Source organism: Nicotiana tabacum, chromosome 10 (assembly GCF_000715075.1).
Source record: "Nicotiana tabacum cultivar K326 chromosome 10, ASM71507v2, whole genome shotgun sequence".
Taxonomy (NCBI): domain Eukaryota; kingdom Viridiplantae; phylum Streptophyta; class Magnoliopsida; order Solanales; family Solanaceae; genus Nicotiana; species Nicotiana tabacum.
The window spans coordinates 112,036,008-112,057,453 of NC_134089.1; the positions used below are offsets into that span (position 1 = coordinate 112,036,008).

The 21,446-nt window shown below is 38.5% G+C and overlaps 1 protein-coding gene across 1 annotated transcript; it reads right to left on the minus strand.

Annotated features, from left to right (window-relative positions):
* Positions 1 to 263: 263 nt before the first annotated feature.
* LOC107768110 (pentatricopeptide repeat-containing protein At4g18520, chloroplastic-like) lies at positions 264 to 2,896 on the minus strand. The gene has a single exon (XM_016587214.2). It carries the CDS (start codon positions 2,588 to 2,590, stop codon positions 725 to 727), a length of 1,866 nt encoding a protein of 621 aa, XP_016442700.1. The 5' UTR covers positions 2,591 to 2,896; the 3' UTR covers positions 264 to 724.
* Between the last annotated feature and the right edge of the window lie 18,550 nt (positions 2,897 to 21,446).

The following is a 21,446-nucleotide window of genomic DNA, read 5'->3' on the forward strand; positions in this document are numbered from 1 at the left end:
AGTTGCATGGTAATTACACGAACTGTCAATATAGTTTCCAATACACTACCTCATTTGTATCATACATATTGAGTGCCACATACAATGTAATTACTGTCAATCACTAGTGTGTAGGAGCTGGGCATTAACTCTTACTTGCTTCGATCCAAAATAATTCATCTTTTTTGCTTCAAGTAATCATCAATAGAAGTTCTCACTAAACACTTGAAGACAATCCTGTGGATGAAATACTATTAAAACAATATGTTTTTAACATTAAAAAATTTAGTACATTTCATTGTTGTTGTTGATTCTTTTCACCGAACAAAAGTGCAAGTCATACAAACATTCTGATCGCATGATGGTATACATGATCTTAATATATAATAATACATGGTTGCAGGCACCTAACGACAACTATAATACAGAGTATCCCTGAGGTTAGAATATACAACATTAGATATTACGGACCTCTAAAAGCACAGTCCCAGCAGTTACCAGTAATCTTCACCTCATTCTTTTTTCAGCAAGACAGGCTAGCCAGGGACTACTAGACTTGTTCATTGAAGGTCCTGAAGATAGCCATGGAAGTGCAGCTACCAACCAGACTCCAATAACTGGCTCCAAAATATGAAGCAGCATTCGGTGCTCAGGTGTCATTATTACATGAACGAACCATGAGAATTCATTTGAAGATTTTGCTGAAACTTCCAAGACCGACCTCATTTCTGTCTAAACTATAGAACTATTTTGGGCTCATGAAATACTTCGATTTGGACTTGATATTTTCCTTAAATTCTCCACGCGCTGTGAGGACAGTCGCAAGGGTATAATCATCCACCTCAATACCCTCTCCTTGCATGCGATACATGAGCTTCAATGCCTCTCCACAGAATCCGTTTTTAGCATAAGCAACAATCATTGCCTTCCAAGAAACTAAGTTCCTCTCAGGCATGTTATCAAATATTTGAATTGCCTCAGGAATATGTCCACATTTTGCATACATATTGATCAATGCACTGCCCACAAACACATTGGACAGAGCAGGTGTCTTGCTTATGGAGGAATGGATCAGCTTCCCTCTCTCAATATCTTCCAGCTTTGCACATGCTTTCAGGGCTGATGAATACGTAAATGGATTGGGGGACACGCCTTCACCTAGCATCTCCTTCAAGTATTCGAGAGCCTCATACTCATGGCCTACATGAGCACAACCGGAAATCATAGCAGTCCACGAAACTACATCTCTAATAGGCATGTCTTGAAGGACCTTATGTGCTGCTGAATTTTCACTGCATTTGCAATAAAGCCACACTAAAGCACTTCCTAAATAAATATTATCTTGGAGATCACTCTTGATAATTTGTCCGTGCACTTCCTTTCCAGTTGGTAACGCTCTAAGTAAGCCACATGCTCGAAGGATGCTTACCATAGTCAAGTTATTAGCAAAAATCTTTCGCCTTTTCATTATCCGGAAGAGTCTTATGGCCTCTTCCGCATGACCATTACGAGCATATCCTGCGATAATAGACGTCCACGTCACCGTGTTCCTTTTCCCCATCCCATCAAACACTGTCCTAGCATCGTCTATCTCGCTGCACTTCGCATACATATCTACCAATGAAGTGCCTATGAAGACATCCATTCTAAATCTATTCTTAATAATCGCCGCATGTAGTTGCTTCCCGAACATCAATTCCCTCTCCTCCCCACACGCATTCAAAATACTGCAGACAGTAAATTCATTGGCATCAAACCCATCAGAGAACAACTGCAAAAACATGAGTAAAGCTTCCTTTCCTCTCCCATGTTGTGAACAAGCAGTAATCATAGTTGTCCAACAAACTACATCAGGCCTTCTTATCACGTCAAATACGCGGAAAGCGCCTTCTAAATCCCCACATTGCGCGTAAAAAAACACAACAGAACTATCCAAAATCAAATTACTATATCCACCCTTTATAATACCAGCATGCACTTGCTTCCCTAGCTCAAAATCACAGCTCCTCCCAGCCATGCTTAACACGCACACATAGGTCTTGGAATTCCACTGCAAACCACGTCGTACAAATTCACCAAAAAAATCCATAGCTTCATTATCTAACCCAAATCTTATATACCCATTAAGCATAGCAGTCCAAGAAACCACATTTCTCTCAAGCATATGGTCGAACACCTTACGAGCATCATCCAATCTCCCCAACTTCACCAACACACTAATCAAATTATTTTCAATGAATATAGTACTACTTCTCATGCACTTTAAAATTATAGCGTGCAGTATTTTAACTTCTTTTACACTAGAACTAGATTGAAGCAAACGGCCAAGCAAACTGGAGTCAGCTACAAAATTATTCACTGAAGCATCAGAACTGGAAGAAGTTTCATCATAACACATTTCCAATTGAGTAACTATTTCGGAGTCTCTAGAGCCGCCCAATGGGCTTTCTGTATTTGCAGAAATATCATACTGAGCTGAGTAACAAGGGAGTTTTTTGTCATGAGTATAGCTTTTACATTTGTGGGTTTTGAGGCGGTTTGTGTTATTTGAAGAGTAAGATGGGTGAATTTGAAGAATTGTTGTTGGCAAACAAACTGCAGAAGAAAACATGGCCCAGTAAATGCTGGTGGTAAATTAGCAGCAAGAATTCAGTTTTCCACCAAAAACTTGCAGTGTCGTTAAGACTATATACGAAGCAGGTTTTTTTGCTTAAGCATCAGTATGTCAAATATCCAAAAGATGACAATTTCCCAGTGAAGAAAGCCTTAAGAGCAATGACTAGATCACAAAGAGGAGAAAAGTTGAATGGCGCTAAGATATTTTTGCCTTATGATTCACTCTGATGCATTTTCACATGACGTGAAGGTGAAAATTTGAGAGGTGAGGATTTCAGACGCTGGGGGGGGGGGGGGGGGTTACCTTAATTATTAGAGAAGAAACATGTCATGACATTTTCTGCTTCATTCATATAATAAAAGTGACAGAATTCAATAGATTCAATTATTGACTTTTAAACAAGACTAGCATTATAATTTAAATATATCATTAATAAATAAAAATTATAATTAGTCCCCAATCTATTATTATGTTGGCACAAATAATGGAGATAATTTGTATGAAGCATGATTTGAAGAATATGACCGAAGAACAAAGAAAATTCATAGAAGCTATAAAGTTGTCTCGACACAAACAAAATAAAGAAGTGAAGATATTAATCTTTAGACATTTGGACTAAAGAGCTACACTTGGAGGCCTAATTAGCGTTGGATTAATTGTGTTGATTTCATCAGAGACATTAATCTTTATTGTCTTAGCAACATCTGGACCGTTGGATAAGCTTCTAGAAGCTACAGCTGTGTAACAACAATTATGTACAAATTTTATTTATTAACAACAAACCCAGTTTGATCCCAGCAGGTGGGGTCTGGGGAGGGTAGTCTATACGCAAACCTTACCCCTACCTAATACAGGTAGAGACGCTGTTTCCAATAGACCCTCGGTTCAGGACAAATTTTATTTATTCTTTATTTTTAACCAATAGTAAATAGGACAACTGGATAAGTTAGTTACAATAGATTCTTTTATATTTTGTATAAATATTGTATAGTGATGAATGAAAATACATACAAAAAATTTCATAATCTTCATCACTTTCTTCATGGTATCAGAGTAGTGACGTTCTTGTGCACTACTCAACCTCGTTTTCTTCTTCCACCATGATTATTGATGCTTCTTCTGCAAGGAAATCTACTGAAGTCACATCAGTAGATCCCAAGATCATAATTATGGATTCTAGTCACCTATATTATCTTCATTCCTCTGACTTTCCAGGGATGAATCTTGTGAATTTCACCTTTGATGGCAGAGGTTATGGAAGCTGGAGTAGGTCAGTCTTCATCGCTATATCAACCAAAAATAAAGTTGGCTTTATCAATGGATTTTGCTCCCCTCCATCTCCTGATTCACCAGACTTCAAGCTTTGGAGCAGATGCAACGACATGGTTTTATCTTGGCTCCTCAACTTCCTCTCCAAAGAAATTGCAGGCAGTGTTATCTACTCTAGGATAGCCAAAGATCTATGGACTGATTTGGAATATTGCTTTGGGAAGTCCAATGGAGCAAAGTTGTATCACCTACAAAAGGAGCTCAATGACTTAGTATAGGGTCTAATGACATAACATAATATTTCTCAAAGGTAAAAAGGCTTTGGGATGAACTAGATACTCTCAATGCAAATATACGTTGTGGATATGACTGTACATGTGAAGGTAAGGCCAAATTCTCTAAGTCATTTCAAGATGAAAGATTCGTTCAATTTCTTGTGGGATTGAATGATTCTTATGCTGCCGTAAACGGAAACATTCTAATAATTTCACCTCTACCCAGTGTTAATCATGCGTATTCATTGTTGATTCAAGATGAAAAACAAATAGAAATCTATGTTAACAATCAGTTTCCTAGTGATTCATTTTCTTTTATGGCTGCTAATTTAGTGGTTCTCAGAAATTTGGATACTCTGATTCTAGAGGTGGAAAAGGAAAGGGAGATTACAAGAAAAACAATAAGATTTGCTCATAGTGTAAGAAATATGAACATATTGTGGATAAGTGCTACAAGATTATAGGTTTTCCTGCTGATTTTAAGTTCACAAAGTCTAAGAAATTTCAAGGAGGAGCCCAGACCAATGCAGCCATAAATGATGGAGGATCAGTTTATGGGTTTAACATTGATTCCGGAATGAATGTCCAGCACCAATTATCACAAAACCAATTCACTCAACTCACTCAGTTACTCTAAGAAGTGAAAGGAGGACATAAGGGTTCTACTTCTTCTAAGGCTGTTGTTAATTCTGTTACATGTGCTGGTATAACTAATCCCATTTTACAATGCATCTCTTGCATACATAATTCTATCTCATGTTGTACTCATATTAAGTCTAATTTCTAGATTCTAGACTCAAGTGTTACTGTACATATGGCTTTTAACATCACTATTTTTTCTGAGATCATCCCTCTTCCTATATATTTAACAGTAAATCTACCTAATTCAAAAAAGTTAAAGGTAACTCATAAGAGAAATGTTTGAATTCTTCCCAATTTAATCCTTAGGAATGTGCTTTTGATCCTAGATTTCAATTTCAATCTTTTTTTCAACTCAAAGATTGTGTCAACAATATTAGTGTTAACTAATGTTCTCTTCTACTCATTGCATTTTGCAGGCCCTTTCACTGAAGAGGCCTTTGGTTCTTGGTGATTTACAGGGTGGTCTTTATATACTTCAGCCTTTAAGAGCTTTGTCTAGGATCATCTCTCAGAACAATGTTACTCTTTGAGTTTGTAATCGGCACTCTAGTATTTTGCCTTTGTCTAAGAAAAATGTTGATGTTTCAGTTTGTAATCAACATTCTAGTTTATTTCCTGTTACTAGTTCAGTTTTTGCAGCAGTAAACTCTAAAGTTGATGTAATGTTATGGCATACTAGGTTGGGCCATCTTCCTTTTTTAGCTTTGAGAAATATCAAGTCTATCTGTACAATTTCTCATTTAATATTCCTTGTGAAGTTTGCCCTTTAGCAAGACAAGCCAAATTACCTTTCCCATCAAGTTCAATTTTTGAATTAATTCATATTGACACTTGGGGGCCTTGTAAAACCCCTACCTATGATGGATATAAATATTTTCTTACTATTGTAGATGAGTATAGTAGGAGTACTTGGACCTATATTTTGAAGACAAAAAGTAATGTTTTCACCATACTTAACTCTTTCATAAGCATGGTTGAAAGATAATTTTCCACAAAAGTCAAGTCCATCAGATCTAATAATGCTTTTGAATTAGGTACAAGTGCTATTACTTCTGAATTTTTCAAGTCCAAGGAATTATCCATCAAACTACTTGTGTAAATACTCCACAACAAAATGGGATTGTAGAGAAAAAACATAGGTATCTTCTTAAAGTCTATAGGGTATTGTTGCATCAATCTAAGGTTCCAGTTTCTTTTTAGGGGGACTGCCTACTGACTGCTACTTTTTAAATCAATAGACTACCTTTTAGAGTGCTACAATTCAAAACACCTTATCACATCCTTCACAAGAAGCCACCTTCTTATGAAAACATCAGAAAGTTTGGTTGCGTATGTTATGTCTCTACTCTCTCTGCACATAGAAAGAAGTTGGATCCTAGAGCAACAAAACGTATCTTCCTAGGATATCCAAATAAATAAATAAATAAATAAGGGTTACAAGGTCATGAATCTACTATCTAGAAAAGTTTTTATGTCTGGGGATGTTGTTTTTCATGAAAACATTTACCCTTTCTCTTTTGTCACCTCTGTTGAACATATCTTTCCAAATTCAGTTATTCCTCATATGTCTTTTATTACCTCTAGTGAGCAACTTGTCTCTAACACCACAGCTGACAATTTTGCATTAGCAGAACCTCTTATCCCTACTCCATTTATCAATTCTCCTTCTTCTCCTGCCTTTACCCACTCACCTATATTGCCTGTTTCTACTCCATCACCTCTTTCTTCTATCTTTTCTTCCAGATCACATAATCACTCTATTTCTCCTATTCCTCTTCCTTTTCCTCATATGCCTCAATTGAGGAGATCAACCATAGAACACCAACAACCAGTTCCTCTTATAGACTATGTGTGCAATGCAGCGTACCTCACTAACCTCACTCCATCTTGTTTCATTCCACCAGTTCATCCACCATCTTTCCCTTTTCAGTATTTTCCCACACCAACCAGCAATTATTAAATTTTATATCCCATATTTTAGAACCATTAAGTTATATACAGGCAGCACTGCATCCAGGATGGCAATAGGCCATGACTAACGAGTTTGAAGCCCTAATCTCCAGTCAAACATGGGAAGTTGTTGAGCTTCCAATTGGTAAGAAAGCTTTGCAATGTAAATGGTTGTACAAAATAAAGTATAAATCAGATGGGAGTGTGGAAAGACTTAAAGCTAAACTTGTGGTTAGAGGGGACAATCAAAGGGAAGGAATTGATTTCAATGAGATTTTTTCACCAGTAGTTAAAATTACTATAATTAGGTGTATTCTTGTAGTAGCAATGAATAAGAACTGGAGAATTTACCAGTTAGATATAAACAATACTTTCTTATATGGAGACCAACAAGAAGAGGTCTACATGAAGTTTCCTCCAAGGATGTAGCCCCCTAATTCCAGTCTAGTGTGTAGAGTGCACAAATTATTATATGTTTTAAAGCAGGCATCACGTTAGTGGTATGCAAGATTAACTGCAACCCTCAATTTCAAGGGATACACATCTTCCCTAAATAATTATTCTCTATTTTTCAAGAAGATAGATGATTCAATTTCTATTATCGCGGTTTATATTGATGATATCTTTTTGACTGTGAATGACTCTACTGAACTCAATAATCTTAAAGCCTTTTTGGACGCAGAGTTTAAAATAAAGGACCTTGGAGATGTTCATTATTTTTTGGGGATGGAAGTTATCAGAGAATCACATGGAATTATATTTAGCCAGAGAAATTTTACCTTGGATTTGCTTGAGAATTTGATTGTACAGACTCTCCAGTTGTCTCCTCTCCCCTTGATCCGTCCTATAAGTTTCGAGCAGATGAAGGGGAATTGCTCTCTGATCCAACTATTTTTCATCGTTTAATGGGAAAATTGAACTTTCTCACCCATACTCGACCAGACCTCTCTTTCCTAGTCCGACATTTCAACCAGTATATGCAGACTCCACGACTTCATCATTTCCTTGCAAGGCTTCGTGCGGTTCGCTATATGAGATCCGTTTTTTCACAAAGGATCTTCTTCTCTTCAGTCCTTCTTTCAAGCTTCTTGCTTTTTGTGACTCCGACTAGGCTTCTTGCCCATATTCACTTCGTTCAGTAAGCGGCTATTTCACTAGCCTAGGCGGATCTCCGATTTCTTGAAAATCCAATAAACAAGCTTCAATTTCTTTGTCATCAGCCGAAAATAAATACAGATCAATGTGTTGTGTTGTAGTTGAAGTCACTTGGATGGTTCGTCTTCTTGAAGATATCTCTGTAAGACCAGCACTTCCTATCCCAGTTGTTGCACCCCCTTTTTTCCTCGCGGAGTCCGGATTTTGACATTTTGGGATAACTCATTTTTCTATTGGGATGGGGTATGAAATTTAAAGAGTCGCCACCTAATGGATTAAGGTGCGTTAGGGCACCTAGAGTAAATAACTCGTGAACTAGTTTACATCACCAGAGATTGGGTAAGGGCTCAAAATTACCATGAGAGGAAGGTGTTAAGCACCCCTCGAGATCCATAACTGTGGTTCCCGGCCAAACTCAATTTTAAGCGAATTAGTATTATAAGGAAATAAGCTATTTAAACAAACAGATGTTACTTTTAAAACATGGAGTAAAAGAGGTCCTAAGTTTTTTAGCCTATAGGATCACTTCTGTGCAATACTTGGTAATCGTCCCTAAGTTGGGGTGCTGCACACAACATTAATGCACATGTCAGCATTTCCTTTACTACCCATTTACCATCCCCCAGTTATTACTTAAGCGCACTCATTGATTCATATCCTATACGTGCACCACCCGTACCTTACTTATGGTCCTGGAGGTGTTTAGGACATCTATTTTTGGATAGATCTAGACTCACCTATGTTGCTTAAAAATGGGAAAAGCTAAGCGACAATCAAAAATTCAGATAAGACCGTCACATAAGAAGCAAGTAAAGGCTCATGTTAACCTCCATAACTAAACAACAAATGCACGCGATTCAGACAGAGAATTTCATCAATTTAAGACCCTATAGGCAGGATATGTATATGAGCATAAACAGAATATAACAGTAGTTTACTAAGGTGGGCATCTGGACCTATCAGTTTTGCCTACTGATTTATTAATAACCTCAGTCTGGGCGCGTTTTCAAGTAGCAAGAAATTATAATTTTAATCCCAAAATTCTTTAATTACTATATCAGTATGCCTAAGTGAGGACCAAAGTGGAATCCTATGGGCATGGTATCTAAACCTGTTAATTAACGACTAAAGTTTATAAACTAGCTACTGATTTTAAAAAACATGTTTTCATCTTTTTTAGATCCTATAGGCATGTTTTCTAAGTTCTGAAACTGATTATAAGCATTATTTCCTATAGACATGATATCTAAACACAGAAACTGATTTTAGAACCCTATAGGCATGATATCTAAATGGTAGAAACTGATTTGAATTTTATTAGTCATGATTCCTAAGTTTATAAACTGATTTCACCCTATAGGTATGATATCTATTAGATTAAATCCTATGGACATGATTTCTAGGTTAGAAATTGGTTCCTTTATTTCCTAAAGGCATGGTATCTACGATTGTAAGCATATAGGCATGATATATATTAATCACATGTAGGCAGAATTCTTTAAACATATTGTTATGAAAATTACTAATCGAATAGATCCCTATAGACATGGTTACTAATGCATGTAAAACTACGCATGGATCCTATGGACATGATTTCTAGTGCAAAGAATCTATGAATAGGATTTTTAGCATGTGCATGAGGTACAGAACAAAGCAATCAGGAAGCCTTATAGACATGATTGTTAAACAAGTAGTAACCCTCACATAATCACCAATAAACCTATAGGCAGGTTTTCTACCTGAGTTTCAAGTAAAGATATAGAATAAACCCCCCAGCTTTTACTAGCAAACTCCAGATCTGTTCATTACAAAAACTATTATTACAGACTAATATGAATAAATTACATAAAGCTATTCATTGCACTATAGGGAGCCTTGGCAGGCCCAACATCAATCCTGGAAACCAAGCCTTCAAGCATGCAAGTCTAATATACACAGGTGGCAGGATCCATAACACCTTAATCCATGCTTCCAGTGTGTCAAAGTTCTCAAAGAGCCTCAAGGACCTCGGGCAATGCTCATAGTGGATCCATACACTCAACACATGATTCGTAAGAGATTGGAAACTAGCTCCAATGTGTCAGAGTTCAAAGGAGTCTCAGGGACCCTAGGCAGTGCTCACATTGGAGGTGGTAGGAACCTAGGTAGCTAAGAGTGGAAATTTGAAAAGTAGTACATGTAAGGAGTAGGGGATAGTTTTTAGAAAATAGTTTTTCTTCAGGAGCAAACAGATATAGAATTCTACCTAGACAGGTAGAATCCAGATAGATTGGTATAAATACTTTGTCAACTAAATCAATCACAAAAGAGCAGGGGCACATGAGCTACAAACAGAACCGACCATACATATTTGTAGTATCTGAACATGTTATGAATAGAGGCATACAACTGAATCAGCAAGGTTTCATATAACTGAAGTTGATTTGGTTTATTAATTACAACTAGGTGGAAACATGTAGACATATATTGAATAGAAGCATGCTGAAGTTAAGATAACCAACCAAACGAACACATAGAGAAGGATAGTAGGAAATTAAAGCATACCAGTCTAGAAAGAAGTACACAGAAATTATGGATCAAATAGAAACATGTTAAGGTAAACTATTCATACTAGCACACAAAATAGGATGGGTTAACAGGAATTGAGGCATGCTAGTTAAAAGAGAAACAAACATGAAATAGAGACATGATGATGTCTATTACGAACTGACTACATAGCATATAAGAGCATGGTAACAGAAATCGAGGCATACCAGTTGAGATAACAAACAGGAAGGTGAAGCAAGTGGAATCCAAGACTCTAGCCTTGGCTTTCTACCGACTAGACAGTGCAGCAAATCAAAGAACTTAAATTGTATAAGTGTGTAAGTAGGAGTTTGTGTGTATTAGTGTGTGTTTGTAAGTGTAGGTGTGTGAGTCTGAGTCTAAAAATCAGAATGATGAAGGGTTTTATAGTATATAGTAGAGTAAAACAAAATAAGGTAGGAGAATTAATGCTACACAAATAAGGCAAAGAGATCAATCAATCAGTCAATTAGGGCTTAACGGGAATCAATTAATAGGCAGGATCATGGAGGTATCACTTAAATTAATACGGAATAAATCAGCAGCCATGATTAAGGTCTAAATAAGGTAAGTAGTAGGTCTAGAAGTCAATTAAAAGTCAGAACACAAAATCAAGTCAGTAGCACGGATAATTAATCACATAATATGGTAAAACAAGTAAAATCTTAATAAGGAGATGCGAGTACTAAATTCAAACCCTAATTTGGGTAATAAAATCAATTAACACTTAACTGATAGGATTAAAGGTAAACGGGCAAAAGACAACAAGATAAACAGTCAAATAATCAAAACCCTAAAAACACAAAGACATATACATGGAGCTGGATTAAATCAAGTAAAAATCAGTTGAAGAGTAAATAAGAAAGTCAGAGATGAGAATATTTAAACGCTAAAACCTTTTGCAGAAATCCCTCAGAAATCAAAACCCTAGCTTTTAGAGTAAACGAAATCGGTCAATAACAATAGTAATAACAGAAAATCTTAAAGGAGAAATACCAAACAAACACAAAATCGTTTCAGATCAAGAGAGATCTAGATGGATTTAACCATAAAATAGCTAGGTTAAGAAGGATAGAAGCGAATCAAATCTGGTTTGAACCAGAGATTTGAAACACAAAAAAATACGAAGATACTCACACTCACAAGTATCGGAGTGAACATAGACGGAATAGTCGAGAAAGGAGAGACTTTGAACCAGATTTGTTTCGAGGCTCTTAAGATTCATATCAAAAAGCATAGAAATCGTATAACCAGTAGAGATAGGAGGCCAGATAAGGCCCAAGATCGAAAAGAAACCCCATAGATCGAAGGGGTTCAGGTGACGCCGTGCTAGGGTTAGGGGAAGGTTGAGAGAGGAGAGATGAGGAGAGGATTCAGAGGCTGCAACATTTTGGAAATGAGGTAGGGTTTGAGGGGTTAGGGATATTAAAAAAGGAAAGAGGGTTTTGGACTATTGATCTTTTGAGATCAACGACCAGGATCGATTCCGGGCTGGGGCGGGTTATGGATGGGTTGGATAATTGGGTCAAGGTAATTAGGCTAGGTATTTTAGGCATTGGGCTGGTTTGGTAGCCTTGGTCCGAAAAAAATAGGATTTTTAGGGCTATTAGTTAAATACCCATTTAAATTAGTAAAACAATTTTATAAAAAAATTTGTAAATGATAAAAATATCCATTGTACATGAAAATAATTTAAAATAATTACTTGATATTATAAAAAAATATAAAAGTCATTTTCCGTGTAAATAATATAATTATGCATGTATATAGGCCATTATTGCAAAATGTGCAATTCTAGCCTTAAAAATGCAAATGTAATTATAAAAATATAATTAAAATATTTAAACACTATATGGGTATAAATGATGAATTTTGATGATTAAATCAACTTAAAATAATAATTATTTGATATTTGTATACTAAAATGCAGGGATCAATTGATTTAAAGCCTTAAAAATTTATAGAAAAAATTGTGAAAATACTTGTACATGCTTGTAAATCTAATAACATTATGTGTGCACTATTTTGAATATATATATATATATATATATATATATATATATATATATATATATATATATATATATATATATATATATATATACATACATACATACAATATATAGGGAAAAATTGGGTATCAACAGCTGCCCCTCTTTATCCGGGAAGGATGAAAGAGTTTTCGGGTAAAGAAATGATGACCGATTTTGACCGAATGGGATGTTTTGAAAAATAGAGGCCGAACCCTGGTCTCTAAGCTACCTACATATCCCTGGTTTTACAGGAATCATGCCATGTATAGTTCTGGACCCAACGGTGAATGAGTTCGATGGATTTGTTATAGGAATGGTAGCAAGTTTCAGAAAAGCTTCTTTTGTGAAGGGTAGTATCGGATGGGTTTGTGCGGAATTATGAAGGCGAATCTGAATTGTAACAGTCGTATCACTTGGCGGGTATTTGAATGGTCACAGAGTAAAGGCGGGTAATTGATAGGAATAAGTTAAATGGCAAGGTATAAGTGGTACGAGCAGAAAGCGGAGCGAAGGTTGTACCTGTTTGAAGAACGGTTATTTCCTGGGTTACCTAGTAAACTTAAAATACGGTGCATGTGAGTATATAGATGTTGCGAGAATTTAAACATGATGCATATTCCCTTTGGACCATGAAAGGTTATCTTTGGACAGTGAAGATGACGTCCTTAGACCATGACGTCTCGGGCCATGAATCATGAGATAAGAGATTCACAGGCCATGAAATGATGTTCTCGGGCCATGAAAATAGTGCCTTTGAACCATGACGCCTTTGACTAATGATTTGCAATATTGAGATATCCTTAGGACATGACATGGTGTCATCAGGCTATGAGGATGATACCTTCGGACTATGACGCCTTTGGACAAATTGGCTTTACATCAGCCCATAAAATGTAGAGACATGATACCAAAGGTAGCAACAAGGAAAAGTTTAGCCTTGTGCAGAGTTTGGGGGCAGAGCTTAGCCCCGAGAGAAGAAGATAATGCAAAGTTTAGAATAAAGCAACACTTATGCAAGGGGAAACAACACTTAATCTTACGAGAAGGCAGTGCTTTGCCTTATGCCAATAGAGAGGCAGGGCTTAGCCTCATGAAAGATTTGAGATAAGGCTTAGTCTCATGCAAAGAGAAGTCAATGTTTAGCCTTATACAAATACGGAGGTAGGGCTTAGCCTCATGAAAGATTTGAGACAAGGCTTAGTCTTATGCAAGGGAAGGCAGTTCTTAGCCTTATGCAAATGTGGAGGCAGGACTTAGCCTCATGCAAGATTTGAGACAGGGCTCAGTCTCATGCAAGAGTAGAGACATGGCTTAGTCTTATGCAAAGAGAAGGCAGTGTTTAGCCTTATGCAAATATGGAAGCAGGGTTTAGCCTCATGCAATATTTGAGACATGTCTTAGTCTCATGCAAAGAGAAGTCAATGCTTAGTCTTATGCAAATGTGGAGGTAGGGCTTAGCCTCATGCAAGAATCGAGACAAAGCTTAGTCTCATGCAAAAAGAAGGCGATGCTTAGCCTTATGCAAATATGGAGGCAGGGCTTAGCCTCATGCAAGATTGTAGATAGGGCTTAGTCTCATACAAAGGGAAGGCAACGCTTAGCCTTATGCAAATGTGTAGGCAGGTCTTAGCCTTATGCAAGATTTGAGACCGGGCTTAGTCTTATGCAAAGAGAAGGCAATGCTTAGCCTTATGCAAATATGGAGGCAGGGCTTAGCCTCATGCAAGATTGGAGACAGGGCTTAGTCTCATGCAAAGGGAAGACAGTGCTTAGCCTTATGCAGTGATATGAGTAGAATATTTCTTAGCTGGAGATGTATTTGTGTCTGGCAGCCTGATTGATAGTGATTTTGATATGTGTATATTTGCGAATACTCCTGTTATTTTTATCGTGTCTGCATCCAAAGAAAAATTGTGAGTCTTCTAAGGGGAGGCTAGTTCATGCCTTTGTCTGCTTGCTTTGGAGGACCTACTCGAGTCGTCCTGGGTAATACCTTGCTGCCATAGAGATAAAGTTTTCCAGAAAATATGCACTTATTTGATGAAATAGAGTTATTTTAGAAAAATAATGGTATATAATATCAAGTAAATTAGATGAACTAATGACTGTAACAATTTTAAAGACATTGCGGCTTTTGCATTAGAATTTTGAGGGTCCTCCTCAAAATTCTGCCCCAATTTGATCCTTTGGCCGTTCTGCATGCAACGAAGTTTGTTGGATCTGCTCCAAAATTTTGAGAATCCTTCTCAAAATTCTGCCCTAGTTACTTAACCCATTTCTGACTTTCTGGCATATGATGGCGTCGGCTAGACTTGCTTTGAAATTTTGAGAGTCCTCCTCAAAATTCTGCCCCAGTTTCTGGTTCTGAGGGAAATGAAAATTTTATTAAGATATGACCGAACCTACAGGGATGCCTACATATCCCCTCTTAAACGGGAATCAGGTCAAGTGTAGTTCAGTTACATCAGATGAATGAATGTAAACAATATAAACATAATATCTCTGGACTACATCTGAATTGATAGGTTTTGGCCAAACGTCTCCCTCTATTTCTGCAAGTATGAGTGCTCCTCCTGTTATCACCCGGTGAACCATGTAAGGAACTTGCCAGTTGGGTAAACATTTTCCTTTAGCTTCGTCCTGATGCGGGAAGATCCGCTTCAGCACTAGCTGCCCCGGTGCGAATTGTCTTAGTCTAACCCTTTTGTTGAAAGCTCTGGACATTCTATTTTGGTAAAGCTAACCGTGACATACTGCATTCATTCTTTTTCCATCTATGAGGAATAGTTGCTCATAGCGGTTCCTTATCCATTCTGTATCACTAAGTTCGGCTTCTTGTATGATCCTTAAAGAAGGAATTTCTATCTCAGCTGGAATGACAACTTCGGTACCATAAACTAGTAAATAGGGAGTTTCCCCAGTTGATGTGCGGACCGTAGTGCGGTACCCCAATAGGTAAAAGGGTAACTTCTCGTGCCATTGTTTGTGATTTTCTACCATCTTCCTTAGTATCTTCTTGATGTTTTTGTTGGCGGCTTCCACAACTTCATTCATTTGAGGCCTGTATGCTATAGAGTTTTTGTGCTTGATTTTGAAGATTTTACACATGGCTTTCATCATATCACCATTGAGATTGGCGGCATTATCAGTGATAATGGACTCGGGGACCCCGAATCGACAAACAATACAATCCTTGACAAAATCTGCGATAACTTTCTCGGTTACAACTTTGTAAGATGCAACCTCTACCCATTTTGTGAAATAGTCGATAGCTACTAAAATGAATCGGTGCCTGTTAGAAGCGTGGGCTCGATTGGATCGATGACATCCATTCTCCAGGTAGCAAAAGGCCAAGGTGCACTTGTTGCGTTGAGCTCGTTTGGTGGCACCTTTATCATGTCTGCATGTACCTAGCATTGGTGACATTTCTGGACGTACCTGATGTAGTCTATTTTCATTGCCATCCAAAAATATCCAGCTCTGAGTATCTTTTTGTCAAGAACAAAACCGTTCATAAGTGGTCCGCAAGTTCTGGCATGTATCTCCTCAAGCAATCTGGAAGCCTCTTTTACGTCAACACACCTTAACAACCCCAGATTAGGAGTTCTTTTATACAGGGTCCCTACGCTTTAGAAGAAGTGATTGGACAGCCTCCGCAGTGTGCGCTTATGAGTATGGTTTTCCTGTTCTGGATATTCTCCTTTCGCTAAATATTATTTGATGTCGTGGAGCAAAGGTTTTCCATCCGTTTCTTCTTCAACATGAGCACAGTAAGCTGGCTGGTTATGGATTTTCACCAGGATGGGATCGATGAAATTCTTATCTGTATGTTGTATCATTGATAACAAAGTGGCCAGTGCATCTGCGAACTTGGTCTAGACTCTTGGAACATGATTGAATTCTATCTTTGTGAACCTCTTCATTAATTCTTGCACATGAAACAAGTATGGTAGCATCTTGGTGTTTTTTGTAGCCCATTCTCCTTGAACTTGATGTACCAGAAGATCTGAATCACCAATTACAAGTAACTCTTATATATTCATATCAATGGCCAGATTGAACCTCATAATGCAAGCCTCATATTCTGCCATATTGTTGGTGCATGAAAACCTATGCTTTGTGGATACCGGGTAATGTTGACCTGTTTCTAATACCAAAACTGCTCCAATGCCTACTCCTTTGAAGTTTGTATCCCCATCGAAGAACATTCTCCAATTGTCATAGGCTTTAGGAATGTCCTCTCCTACGAATGATACTTCTTCATCACGAAAATACATTTTTAATGGTTCGTATTCTCCTCCAACAGGATTTTCAGCAAGATGGTCTGCCAATGCTTGTCCTTGACCACCTTCTGAGTTACATAGATGATATCAAACTCACTTAACAATATCTGCCACTTAGCTAACTTCCCGGTTGGCATGGGCTTCTGAAAGATGTATTTCAGAGGGTCCATCCTGGATATGAGGTACGTGGCATAGGCACAGAAGTAATGCCTCAATTTCTGAGTTGTCCAGGTCAAAGCAAAGCAAGTGCGTTCCAACAGAGAGTATCGTGCTTCATAAGGCGTGAACTTCTTACTTAAGTAGTATATGGCTTGCTCCTTTCTTCCTATCCCATCATGTTATCCCAAAACACATCTGAAAGCTCCATATAACATGGATAGATAGAGTAGCAAAGGTCTCCCAGGTTCTGGCGGGACTAGGACTGGCGGTATAGACAGGTATTCCTTGATTTTGTCAAAAGCCTTCTGACAGTCCTTGATCCAACCGGTTTCAGCATCCTTCCGCAACATTTTGAAGATGGGTTCACACATTACTATGGGTTGTGCTCTAAAGCGACTGATGTAGTTGAGACATCCTAGGGAGCTCATCATGTCCTTTTTGCTCTTTAGTGGTGGTAATTCTTGGATAGCCTTAACTGTGGATGGGTCCAACTTGATTCCTCTGCGACTGACGATGAATCCCAACAGTTTACCTGCGGGAACCCTAAATGCACATTTTGTGGGGTTCAATTTTAAATTGTACCTCCTGAGCCTATCAAAGAACTTTCTCAAGTCTACTATGTGATCTGTGGTCCTCTTGGATTTGATGATGACATCGTCAACATACACCTCTATTTCCTTGTGTATCATATCATGGAAGATAGTCTTCATGGCTCTCATGTAGGTGTCCCTAGCATTCTTTAGACCGAATGGCATCATCTTGTAGTAGTACACTCCCCACTGTGTAATGAAAATTGTTTTCTCTGTGTCTTCTTCATCCATCTAGATTTGGCGATAACCTACGAAGCAATCTACAAAGAATTGGAGTTCATGCTTGGCACAATTATCGATCAGGATGTGTATATTTGGTAGTGGGAAATCGTCCTTGGGACTTTCTCTATTTAAATCCTGATAGTCGACGTACACTCTGACTTTCCCATATTTCTTCGGAACTGGTACGATATTGGCTAACCAGGTTAGGTACTCAACTACCCTGAGGACTGCTTAGTGACTTCTTCCTTGATCTTGAGACTCATATCTGGTTTGAATTTTCTGTGTTTCTGCTTCAGCGGTGGACACATCGGGTTGGTGGGCAATTTATAAGCCACTATGGATGTGCTCATACCGATCATGTCATCATACGACCATGAAAAAATATCCTCATACCTTTTTAGTAAATAAGTGTATTCTTCCTTCTCTGACGGTGATAAATGAATGCTTATGCAAGTCTCTTTAACGGTTTCAGAATCTCCCAAATTGATTGTTTCGGTTTCGTCCAAGTTGGACTTAGGTTTGTTCTCAAAGTTCTCAGCTTCCCTGACAACTTCCTCAGGTATTTCATCCTCTTCTTCTGAGTCACTATCCTTATGTTGCATTGTCTCATTACATGTTACAGTCATCGGTTCATCGGGAAAAGTAATAATAACATTGTAGAAGAAAAATGTGAAAGATAATAATGAATACTAAATAGCAGTGCATTAATTACATTTGAAAATATCCAAAACAGGTACGGCTCGATGACTCGAGCAATTCTTTAAAAAAAATGTGTTTTTAAAATAAAATTACTGAAAATATCTTAAATTCCTAGCCTGGCTATAAAAACAAATCAGGCTAATTGCCAAGCTACCCAGGAACTCGGCGGGCTCGGGATGGTGTGGCAGTCCAATTCCTGAGAATAGCTCTCTTCTCCACAATCTGAATGGTGAGGCCTTCTTCCTCATCCTCGTCAATTAACATATTGCAATCCATATTCTCGTCTTCTAGGAACAAGTTTCTCAACCCAGCCAAAGCTTCTTCCTCTGCAGATCCCCATATTGTATCGGCCTGGTGAAAAGTCTGACTTAGGTGTGGTACCGGCTGCTCGAGAGGGTAATAAGGACCACGCCATGGAGGCGACCAATCATCATATTCTTGCCAGGTGTATGGATATCCCAGCTTGAAAGTTGTGCCGTGATGTTTCAACTGTATCGGTTTGGTAATGCCCTAGAGTTTCTTCCCAAGCCCTTTTGTCGGGCTCATACCCAGACCATGCCAGTATGCTTTCTATTTTGTTGCTCCACCACTTGTCCTTCTCAACTGCGGTGATATGTTCAATGTGGTGATAAGTTTCTCCACCCAGCCTTCTTTTATTCTGAATAACCGGGATAGTTTAATTGGTGTAAATGGGGTTACTTCCATCTCCGTAAATGATTACCTCCTGATGGTTCTATTCGAACTTCATGGCCTGGTGTAACGTGGAAGCCATAGCCCCAGCGGCATGCATCTAAGGTCGTCCCAATAGAAGATTGTATGTAGCTGATATGTCTAGTATTTGGAACTCAACATCGAACCAAGTTGGTCCCATCTGCAGACAAAGTTTAATCTTCCCAGTCGTGACCCTTTCAGACCCATCAAATGCTTTCACGTTCATACTTCCTGCCTGTATCTCATGGCAATCTCTGCCCAACCTTTTCAGATTAGTTAATGGACAAATGTTGAGGCTTGAACCCCCATCTATTAAGACTCTGGCGATAAATTTGTCCTCAAATTGTACTGTGATATGCAATGCCTTGTTATGACTTAATCCTTCAAGTGGTAGTTCATCTTCATAGAAGGTGATCTTGTGACATTCCAGTACTTGCCCTACCATGTTGGCCATCTCTCCACTGGTGATATTGTTGGGCACATAAGCTTCATTCAACACCTTCATCAGAGCACTCTTATGCGCCTCTGAATTTTGCAATAGTGACAAGATAGATATCTTGGCGGAGGTCTTGTTTAAATGATCGACGACAGAGTATTCCCTCGCATGTACTTTCCTCCAAAGATCATCCGGTCTAGTTTCAATGATAGGTTGTTTGGTAGCAGCCTCTTTTCATGATCCTCCCAAATTTTCGGGTGTATAAATTCTTCCAGTTTTGGTCATTCCCTGTGCGGCACCAGATTCTTTCATCTTTGTTTTTCCTTTTCGCCTAGCTTCTTCAACGTAATTCCAAGGTATAGCGTTGGAGTTAAAAGGAGGTGTGGTTGTTACTGTCATTGTGAAAGGTGTGGCCACTTCTACCTTAAATGGAACAGGTGTGGCTGCATGTGGTGTTACTTCTACCTCAAACGGAACCGATGCGGCTACCTCAACCTCAACTGGCGGCTGTACCTGGACCACAATAGGATTTAGCATGACTGCGGGCTTCTTAGGATTGTTTCCCTCTTTGATAAGTCCAATTGATCCCTCGGTATCCCACTCCTAATTAGTTTCTATCACACTGATCCCTTCGCCCCTATGATCTGGAAGAAGATTGTTGCTGACGTTGGGTGCACCTTCCTTCGCCTATATGACCTTATTATCAATCAATGTCTGGATCTTATCTTTCAATGTCCGGCACTCATCAATGGTGTGCCCCTTCATACCGGAATGATATGTACAAGGTTTGTTCGGGTTGACCCATTGAGATGAATTCTCCATTGCCATATCAGGAATAGGGGTGACATAACCAGCAGCCTTCAATTTTTCGTACAGCTAGTCGATGGATTCAGCAATAGCGGTGTATTATCTGGGTGAATTGCGATCAAACTTAGGTCGTGGTTTCTACTAATTTGGACGAGTTAGAGGTGAATGACAGTAGGCTGGCTGGGTGTTATAAGTGTGATAGGCAGTGGCGGGTTAAGAATATCTAGGAGGTGAGGGTTGGTATATAGGTAGAGGTGTTTGGTATGTGAATGGAGATTTTGGGCCTTAGGACACCATTACTGCCCCTACTTATTTCTTCTTTGATACGCTACCTGATTGCAATGCTTTGTTCATGACTTGCAGTGCCTCAAAATTTGTCATCATCCTGCTTTTAATACCCTCTTCAATTCTTTCCCCGAGTTTGATGATATCAGAGAACTTATGATTCTCAATAACCATTAGTCTTTCATAATATTGTGGGTCTTGTGCCCTGACAAAGAACTTGTTCATTTGTTCCTCGTCTAATGCTGGTCTGACCTTGGCTACTTCCGACCTCCACCTAGTAGCATACTCACGAAAAGTCTCAGTTGGCTTTTTCTTTAGGTTCTGGATATAAAAGACATCCGGTGCATTCTCCATATTAAACCTGAACCGGTCCATAAAATCTAATTCCATGCTCACCCAATTGGCCCACTTCTTAGGATTCTGGCTTATATACCATGATAGGGTATCTCCTGTAAGACTTCTCATGAAGAGCTTCATTTTTTTATCCTTTCATCTTTTCTGATCCCTACGAGCTTGTCACAATAAGTTCTTAAATGAACCTTGGGATCACCTATTCTGTCAAATACTTCAAACTTGGGAGGTTTGTAACCCTCCGGCAGTTCCACATCTGGTTGTATGCACAAATCCTTATAGTTTAGACCTTCTATCCCTTTACCTCCTTCAATACCCTGAACTGGACTTGTCAACTTCTTGAGCTCCTCGACCATGTTCTTGATAAGCAGGTCTTTCTCAGTGGATTTTGGTGTATAAGAGATTGGTTGAGTGGAGT